This window comes from Nelumbo nucifera, chromosome 1 (assembly GCF_055504915.1).
Source record: "Nelumbo nucifera cultivar China Antique chromosome 1, China Antique-T2T, whole genome shotgun sequence".
Lineage (NCBI taxonomy): Eukaryota > Viridiplantae > Streptophyta > Magnoliopsida > Proteales > Nelumbonaceae > Nelumbo > Nelumbo nucifera.
Genome location: NC_142649.1, coordinates 133,663,684 through 133,673,222, shown reverse-complemented (window position 1 = coordinate 133,673,222; position 9,539 = coordinate 133,663,684). Strand labels below are relative to the sequence as shown.

The 9,539-nt window shown below is 39.6% G+C and overlaps 1 protein-coding gene and 1 non-coding gene across 3 annotated transcripts; one reads left to right on the top strand and one right to left on the bottom strand.

Annotated features, from left to right (window-relative positions):
* The first annotated feature begins 1,875 nt into the window (after nt 1–1,875).
* On the top strand, nt 1,876–4,736 carry LOC104586423 (CAAX amino terminal protease family protein). 2 transcript variants are annotated; one of them, XM_010243653.3, is made up of 4 exons: nt 1,925–2,175; nt 2,625–2,783; nt 3,344–3,562; nt 4,260–4,714. In XM_010243653.3, the coding sequence occupies exons 1-4, from the start codon at nt 1,987–1,989 to the stop codon at nt 4,599–4,601; spliced, it is 909 nt and encodes a 302-aa protein (XP_010241955.3). In that variant the 5' UTR covers nt 1,925–1,986; the 3' UTR covers nt 4,602–4,714. The 2 variants fall into 2 exon arrangements, with proteins under 2 accessions (XP_088752885.1, XP_010241955.3); XM_088896759.1 differs by lacking the exon at nt 2,625–2,783 and having other exon boundaries at nt 1,876–2,175; nt 4,260–4,736.
* Nucleotides 4,737–7,114: 2,378 nt separating this feature from the next.
* TRNAI-UAU (transfer RNA isoleucine (anticodon UAU)) lies at nt 7,115–7,188 on the bottom strand. Its single transcript has one exon. It is a non-coding gene; the product is annotated as a tRNA-Ile (tRNA).
* Nucleotides 7,189–9,539: the final 2,351 nt, after the last annotated feature.

Here is a 9,539-nt window from a genome sequence, read left to right as displayed (position 1 = left end):
ATTTGGTGAGATGGAGCTCTAGGGCAATGGAATTTTTTGAAGTTTCAAGGCAAGTTTCTCTGCTCACTGAATTGAACTGATCTGTCCATTCATTTAAGTTGGTCATTGCTTCATGAGGAACGATGTTAGGGCTTATTCAGGCGAGGCGCTTTTTGCATCTTCAATTTCGATCCTTTAAATGAGATTAACTGAACAAAATTAGTGAGAAAAGAACAGTTCTTCTTCATGACGATAAGAAACTATTGTGAAGGAATAAACTTCAAAGAAAAATCAACAACTGAATGCAAATTGCCTTCAAATTCTACTCGTACATCAATGGCTACAATGAAGCAGTCACAGCTAACCTGATGGACTGAGTAAAATGAATAAGCAGTCTGTTCTATAGCCTCTATCTCGCTCTTTTGAACTAAGCGGTTGATAACTTTCCTCGAGTTCGATCATGGGGATGCGACTGGTGTTTGGTTGTATTGTCACTTTCTACCATAACGGTGCCGCATTGGAGCTGGCCGTTTTCTGAAAAAAATAAACAGCAAGAAAATATTATGCTGTTTTCTCAAAAAACATGGCTGATCAGTTTTGACGTTTTTTCTTTTCACGAAGTGTGTTTTTTGGTATGGTGGCTGATGTGGCTCCTCTGTGGAGAAAATGGCAATTGAACCAAACAGCACCATGCATAAGCGTTTCTCAGAAATCTTAAAAAAAAAAAGCAATGGAAAAGAAACATCTCCTGTGTTTTTACTAGGGCTATTCACAAACAATGTCAAACCGACCAAACTGGCCCGATCCAATTCGATTTGGTCGGTTTTCTTCACCATTGGTTGGTTTCGGGTTGTGAAGAGAGATAAATCAATAATTTGGTTTGGCTTCGGCTTTCATGTGTGAAAACTGAAACCAAATTAAACTGAGTTAGTTGGTTTCTGATTTCCTAGTCTTTCCCTAACTAGGTAATCCTTATCCCAGTTTATTCTTTCTAGTTAGTTACTCATTTTTAAGATTAAAGAACAATAAAATATCAGTTAAATAGGAATTACTTTTGTCTTAGGATTGTTTTCCTTTTTTGAGTAGGAAATTTCAAGGTTCAAAATATCAATACGCCTGATATGCCGAAAGCGGCGTATTGGGCGAATCGATACACATTTTAGTTGCTTCTTTTTTTTTGTTTCACAACCGGTTCAGGGGGGCGGTTTAAGTCTCCTCTACCCCCTGAACCGGTCAGACCTCCGATACACCCATTGTAGGGGCATATCGGAGGGGTCCTAGAACGATACGTATCGACTGATACATGTTGATACTTTGAACCTTGGGAAATTTTACACAAAATATAGGGCTATTCACAAACAATGCCAGACCAACCAAATCGACCCAAAATCAACCCTTCATGTTTGGGTCAATTTTGTTTTGTTCTTTAAGTAACCCAATCAGATCAAATCAGATCGATTGAAAAAAAAAATCTATTAAACCGATCCAACCGAACCCGTGAATCGCCCTAATTTCTAGTTTCGATGCTAGGTTCTTTTGATTCCACTCCCGTGGAGATTTAGCTCGGCCAAAAGCAGCCTGGATTCCACTATAGAGTTGAGAAGAACCTATGTTTGGTTTCTTAGAAAGTAGGAGAGAAACAAAAAGTTGAAGAAAGGTCTCAACACAAATACAACTTCTCTCGTATTTTCTATAAAAAACACACACACACAATCTTAACAAAGAATGCTCAACTTTCTGATTGTGCCAAGCTGCCAAATAGGTAGGTGTAGCGAGAGGTCCAAGGCCCACACCAAGACGTTATGGGTTTATCGCCCCGGCCCCATATCCAAGACCAAGACACCCGATTTTTATCCAAGATAAATTTCCACGGTGGAGTCCATTCTAGAAGGTCCTGATCCTCTAAACGTAATGACGTGGCAAATTCCCTTATCGAGTCCTATAGCCCCAGAAACCAACTACTACGTATTGGGATTTCGAGAAAGAAAGGAAATAGAAGGCAGAAAGATGATACTGGCGCCTTCGGCTTCTTCCATGTTCATGTCTCCCGCTAAATTTAGCAAGGGTTTCTATAAAACGGAGTATATGCCTCCAAATTTCGTCTTCTATTCTTCCATTTTATCCGACGATTTTAGTGCTAAAGCTTCTTTCAGGTGTTTTTGCACTAAGAAGGAAGATTCAGATAACGTTTCTGAGGTGAGGGAGCCACCGAACCAGCCTCTTCTTTCTCTACTTTTAGATTACTTTGTTTCTATTCATCATTTCTTCTCTCAAATTCCTTCGAGGCTCATTTTCTTTTGGTTTATTAGACGAAGGAAGCATGGGTTCTTTCAGTTACAATCTCTTTTCCATTTTAATAGATGATTCGGGTACTGGATAGGGAAAAAAAGATTGCTTTTATACCTATCTAAAGCTGACCAACATCTCCCCCTCTATATTGCACTTTTTCTCTCCAATTTTGGTTCCAAGATATTTGAGGTTCAACATCAAGCATAAATTAGACTATACGATTTGTACTTTCATTAGTTCTGAAACACTGCAGAAGAAGGAAAACATGTGAATGACTCCTGATGATTCTTCCTTTTTCATTAGTTATCAACTTATAAGCGAGTTATATAGATGGATATTTGGTATTGTGTTAACAGGGGTTTTGTGTGCTCTCAACGGATATTCCATGGGACAGTGAGAGTATATGGAGCACTATGGCTTTGTATTTCTTCAGTTTACACATCCCTTTGAGTTTTGGAGGATTGTCTGTAATTTCTCAAATAAGGCATCAACCCGTTCTTGACCCGCAGACAGAGGTGAACATAAATTTTCAGTCTTCTCATTTAACTTTGGTGACAAATCAATGCATTAATTGAAATTGTATGTAACTCATACCAGAAGAAGATAAATATAGTAGCTTTTGATATGATCTTGAAGTTCAAGATATGTCATTACCCATGGCATGCTATCATTTGAGGTTATTCTCTTAAGAGTGTTGTGACTGCTGTCATATGAATAAATCGCCCTGTATGTGGAACTAGATAGATCAAATAATGAATCACGTAGCACTTATGTAATGGGTTCTATCTCAAACATCATATCAAGTAGATGCTCTTTACTGTTAGAAGGGCCTTTGGACTATGGTTTATTGAGGCAGTCAAGCAGGGGCCTGTTTCATGCAGTAGTCCAAATTGGAAGGGTGAAAGAAATAAGTATTGTCTTTATATTCTGATTCACTGAAGGCTAGTCGTTTTGAAAACTCAAGCCTTTTTTTGTACATTTTGTCACCACAAAACTAGTTGATATGAGTATGAAAATGCTGATAAATCATTAGCTCCTTGCCAAAGTCAATATCATTTTTTTTCCAATGGTGCAGGCAACTTCTCTACTTATAATACAAAGTTTGGAGCTCCTGGGGTCTTTGATGCTATTGAGGTACATAGCAAAGTCCAAATATGATCCTGTGAGTTTCTTCTACTGTAGCAACTTATCGAAAGAAAGGAACTGGGTGCAGGCATCAATGCTTGGTTTTGGGTTTCTGATTTTGCTGGTTTTGCATACATCTCTTCTTGCTGACAGAGTACTTGGGCCCAAGGTAAGTTTAGCAGATATTACTCTTTCCAAAAGGCATTCTCTTAAACACAAGGGAAATATCATTTTCCATGGAAACCAATTTCTGGAAGGGAAAATTCCTGATCAGTACCCTGTACTTTGGCTCAAGTGAAAATTTGGTCCCCGAACTTTAAAATGTGACAATTCAGTACCCGAACTTTTAAAATGTGACAATCCAATACCTGTCGTTAACCAGTCCTTTAATCAGCCATTAAGTGACATTTGAAAAGTCAAAAATGCCCTAAGAATGTCATCTAATTCTCTTTATCAACCATCCAAACATTGGCAATAAAATGAACAATCCCAAATTCTAGATTCTTCTAAACAGTCACCAACTTTTTTGAATAGAAGAGGCTAGGATTTGGGACTGTTCATTTTTTTGTCAATGTTTGGATGGTTGATAAAGAGAATTAGATGGCATTCAAGGCATTTTTGACTTTTCAAATGTCACTTAATGGCTGATTAACGGACTGGTTAACGACAGGTACTGGATTGTCGCATTTTAAAGTTCAGGGACCAAATTGTCACTCGAGCCAAAGTACAGGATACTGATTGGGAATTTTCCCTTTCTGGAATTTGATTTTCTGTCCAACCAAACAGAATGCGAAAAACAATTTCTCAGTGCAGGTGCACTGGCTGTCAAGTAGAAGTAGTAACTGAACTTCTACTTGTTCTTGCAGGCTGTGAACAACCCCATACTAAAGGAGATTTTGTCAAGTGGATTCAATTCTAAAACTGCCTGCTTCCTTACCTATTGCTTAATCACTCCCTTGCTAGAAGAAATTGTTTACAGAGGATTTCTGTTGAGATCCCTTGCCTCTAGGATGAATTGGCAGCAAGCAATTGTTCTAAGCTCTTGTATTTTCAGTGCTGCTCACTTATCTACTGAGAACTCTCTGCAACTATTTATTATCGGGTGTGTTCTTGGATGTTCATATTGCTGGACTGGGAATTTAAGTTCATCTTTCGCCGTGCATTCCTTGTACAATGCAGTAATTCTAATGATTACCATCTTATCTTAAAATTTTGTGGAAAAGAAGAAAGAAAAGCTTTAAATGTGAAACCATTTTCTTCTGCTACCAATTATATCTTTCAACTTGAGAGCACCTGTCACTTACACTTAGAAGTCTTGTCCTGAAAATTTGATTCAGAAATTAGTTATGGAAAAAGGTTTCTTCTAATTTGGTTGACTGTTTTTGGTTTTCAAATTACAAACTTGGAATCCCCAATCAAGGCTTGCCTAGCCTTGAACCCAAGTTGATCCAGCTCCAACTTTTCTGCAAAGCTGTCACTGTTCTTTTTTATGCATAAAATAACTAGGGGGGCGTTCTAGAAAATGAATTTTTGTTTTCATTAGTTTTTTAATTGCTACATCAGCGAATTCCAAAAGCATGTTTTTGACCCATGCTTTTGTTTTGAAAAAAAAAAAAAACAAGTTAATCTTGTTTCAAAAAAACAAATCATGTTTTGGAAACCTTCAAAATGATGGTTTTGAAAACAAAAACAAATTTTGTAGCATAGAAATTGTATAATGTATGAAATATGATATTAAATAATCAGATGAAAACATGTTATTTAGACCAGAAATTCAAGAACCAATCTGTTTTCAAATCAGCTGGTTTTGTGGTGTTTTAGGAATTCACAACAAGAAACAATGAAAAACAATTCACAATGGAGAAGACCCCTTGAATTAGCTAGCTATCAAGCAAAGTTGTCCATCACTCATTCAGGGGTTTCATCCAACCACAGATCCTGAATCAAGTTTTCATATATTGAGACATGCGATGAGCAGGCTCATCAAGGGCTTGCCAAGGAATTCCGTTTTTGTCTTTTCTCTCCAGAGCTCTAACCACCCATATAGAGCTCTGAATGTATAAATCACAGGATTCCATTGCCCACGCCTGGCTATAAGAACTGTACAGTATACAGCCTAGAGCTCTGATTAGGGGTGGCAATTTCTATCTAGTTCACCTATTTCGTACATTTATTTGGCGGGTTGAAAATGGGTTGATTATTCATTGGGTCAATTTAAATGGATTGGGTTGGGTTTTGGATAACCATTGGCTTAACCACTAAAGATACAAGTATGAATTCCTTAACTAATTGTTTGTTTTCTTTATTTAAATGAAATATTTTATAATTAATACATTAATTTTTTATTAATTATTGATTAAAATTAGTTTTGCCTTGAATCAATACATTTCATTCAAATCGACCCAACCCGAGTCTGGACTAGTCTAGATTAGTTCAGCCCGGTTCGAATATGAGCAAACCCAATCACCTCGGTTTGATCCATTTGGGTCGATCAATCTAGTCTAAACCTAGCCCAATCTGGACCAGACCGATCTAACCTGATCCAAATTCAGATTGGTTCTAGACGGTTGATCCGACCCGAGCCAATGTGATATACTCATTCTAACCTAGTTCAAAATGCAACCCGACCTGAATTTGGACCGGCCTAGTCTTCTTGTCTTGATCCAGTTCGAACCATTTGGCTTGATCCCAAACTTGTGCACAATCCAATATGGATCGGTCGAAGTCAATTTGCCATTTTAACTGAACCAGTTTGGTTTGGTCCGATCAATTTGATTCGAATCTAAATGGTTCAACCACTTTTGATGTAATTAGCTCGAAGACAAGTCCAGTTAGATAGTTCAAGTTGGTCTGACCAATTTGAACCTAAGTGGTTCAATCAAACCCGAAACCCGAACATAGTCAAATGGTTTCAAGTGATTAATTGCCTTTTATTCTCTTTGTAAAAATAATATGCATATAATGTGATTTAAACCTTCACTAGTTGTGTAAATAACAATTACTATTACGACCAAGCTATAAGCAACTTATTTGTCAAAAGGAAATTAATTTTTAGTTTTAAGTACATAAATATAAGATTAATGGATTGAATTGGATCAAGACGAATTTAGGTTGAACCCAACCCATTTAATTTTATATAATTAGGTCATTAATGGGTTGGTGGGTTAATCTGTTAAATGGATTGGATTGAGCCTCAACCCAAACCCAACCCAACCCATCCAATTGCCACTGCTAACTATTATTCTATCATTCTATTACTGAACCCTAACTCCCTAATACTCGACTTGACTACCTTGTGCAACACCAAGAACATTGTTACCGTTGGAAAGGCAAATCAAACTTGCATTGCCATTATTATTGGACCAAAGCCTCTATCACATAAAATCAAACTTGGGAAGATTTTTCTGCTCCTCTATTTTGGGTCATACCACTCACTAGATGTAATAAGTAATAAAACGCTATAACTATTTAGGTTGTATTTGGAAACGATGCAAATATATAGAATGTAAAACGGTCCATATAAACTGCAAAGTTGGGAGTCTTGCAAATATATCTTCATTAAAAAATGTGTTTTCTATTATTTGTCAATGCATAAATGTAATATTGTCAAACATAGGCAATCAAGATTTACACTCTATTTGAGAGTTTCCAAACGCAGCATGAATCTCCCTCACAGATTTCAATAAATATAAAAATGCTATAACCTGTAGATTTTATGAATTGGTCCCGGCGAGGCTCGAACTCGCGACCTTCGGCTCATAAGACCAACGCTCTAACCAACTGAGCTACGGGACCAAGACACTTTCACTAATAATTCAATAAAAATGATAACCCTGTAGATGATTTCATGTCAATAGACTCATTGTCTAAACATTTTAAAATCATATTAACACTTAAGATATTGTATTGTGATCAAAGCACAGTGGCTTACTATAGATTATATCACTTATACACTGCTAATGTAGTTTAGTTGCCATGATGGGCTCTGGGCCAAGCCCATTATTGATCTTCTCATGGCATAATACCATCCTCGCCTTCCACTGACCCACGAAAGAAAGCTGCTGGAGGATGGATCAGTTCATCCTTGGTTTCGCTAGGAGGCTTGCTTGGTGGGACCCTAGACAGCATCTCGCCGATTCCATCAAAAGCCCCAGATCCAACTGGAGAGATGGCCCCACCGCTCACCTCATTCTCATCAGACGGCATGCCGCTGATTTCATTTTGCCCGCGTGGAGCCATCGCCTCTTGCTGGTTTCCAAGTTGACCGTCCATTTGTTTCTCGCACCCAAGTGTCTGAAATCCACCCTCCGGATGCATTCTCCCGCCGCACATCCAGCCGTTGCCGGGTTGGAGGGCATAAGAAGGCGGATCGAAAACCCAACGAGGCATGCAACCGCCTCCGTACCAGAATCCAGATCCGCCACCAGGCCCACCACCTCCAAAACCATGGCCTGCGCCACTACCGCTCCCAAAACCGGGACTAACACCACCTCCTGAACCGCATCCGGAACCGCTGCCACTACCATAACCCGGCCCCATGCTACCTCCAGAACCATAGCCAGAGCCCGAGCCGCTTCCGTAACCAGATCCCATTCCCATGTCACCTCCTGACCCGTAGCCCGAACCACTGCCACTTCCGTAACCAGTACCAGATCCCGTTCCCATGCCACCTCCTGACCCATAGCCGGAACCACTGCCACATCCGTAACCACCAGGCCCCATGCCACCTCCTGAACCAAAGCCAGATCCACCGCCGCTTCCAAAACCTGGCCCTACTCCACCGCCCGAGCCAGAGCCACTGCCACTGCCACCGCCACCGGTTCCCGTACCGCAATCGCAAGGTCGGCAACCACCAAAACCAGAGCCCTGACCGCTTCCATAGCCAGGGCCACTGCCACGTCCGGAGCCATAGCTGGGGCCACCAGAACCACATCCATTCACATGGTTGACAACAGCATCGCCAGCACCTCCTGAGATGACATCATCTTTCCCGGGCAAGACGGCAGGTTCTGCAGCATGGTTGGAACTATCTGCGCTATCCATTGAATCTTTAAGAATTCTATGAGCGGAGCAGAGCCCCAAGCTCAGATAAACAAAGAAAAGCAAGGAACACACCCATTTGGTTGCTGCCATCTCGTTCCCAACCCTACTGCTCTTTAGCTTGGTACCTTGGTGGGTAGCCGAGGAAGTAATCGGCTATATATATAGATTAAATGTTGTTCTGTATGGTTTGTTCGTCACAAAGAATGTGTGTGTTTATTCTGAAAACTTGGGTGCCTCTCAGTCTCACTCAGTGCAATGGAGAGAGAAGAATCCGATACGAAAATATAGATTTGGTTTCGCTGCCACAAAACTCGTCCGTTGTTCATTCTGAAAACTTGGAACCATTCTCATTGCGTGATCAGGAAACGTGGGGCTTTATTAATGCTTACACAGCCCTCACGGTCAGCTAATCCGGGTCGGGTTCGGATATGCCCAGGGCTGCAAACGGATCGGAAGAAATCCGATATTCCATCGGATTCCGATCGAATTTGGATTGATTTCAGATATTTGAGTATACTAATTTGTAATTACAGATAGCCACTCTCTCCTTTGGGGGCTTTCCAGAAAACTCTCTACTTTGGGGTAATGGCACTTAGCCGGTTAGCCCCCCGAACTTTCATTCTCAATAAAAACCCACTCAACTCTCAGATTTCAATACTTTATCTCTCCGTTAGCATTCAGTCTGTTAGCTTTAAAAAAATTTCATTTGACCATCATGCGCTTGGTGTGCTTGGTAAACATTTCTAAAATCTCCAAATTTTTCTACATCTGCAAATTACCATTTTCTTAATTGGTGGGACCATTTTGTCCTTCCTCTAATATATTTGTGCAGACCCTTTACATATGTTTCTTTTTCTCTTCTTGATAAAAAGCTAACGTCTTTTGCTTTACCTATTTTTGTCATTTTAGAATATCATCTCACCCATACAAATCTTAAAGGGCATTTTAATAAATTAGCTTTTTCTGTCAATATAATTTACAAAGAAGGGATAAAAGTGTAGGAATCTGAAAGTTTACATGATTCTTTATCACAACTGAAAGTTCAGGGGGTAAAGTACCGTTACCTCAAAGTATTATTACCCCAAAGTATAGAGTGGTAATCT

Coding starts and splice junctions, on each gene's coding strand:
- LOC104586423 (XM_010243653.3), top strand. CDS start 1,987: ATGATACTGGCGCCTTCGGCTTCTTCCATGTTCATGTCTCCCGCTAAA. Junction 2,176..2,624: donor ATTCAGATAACGTTTCTGAG/GTGAGGGAGCCA, acceptor TTGTGTTAACAG/GGGTTTTGTGTGCTCTCAAC. Junction 3,563..4,259: donor ACAGAGTACTTGGGCCCAAG/GTAAGTTTAGCA, acceptor TTGTTCTTGCAG/GCTGTGAACAACCCCATACT.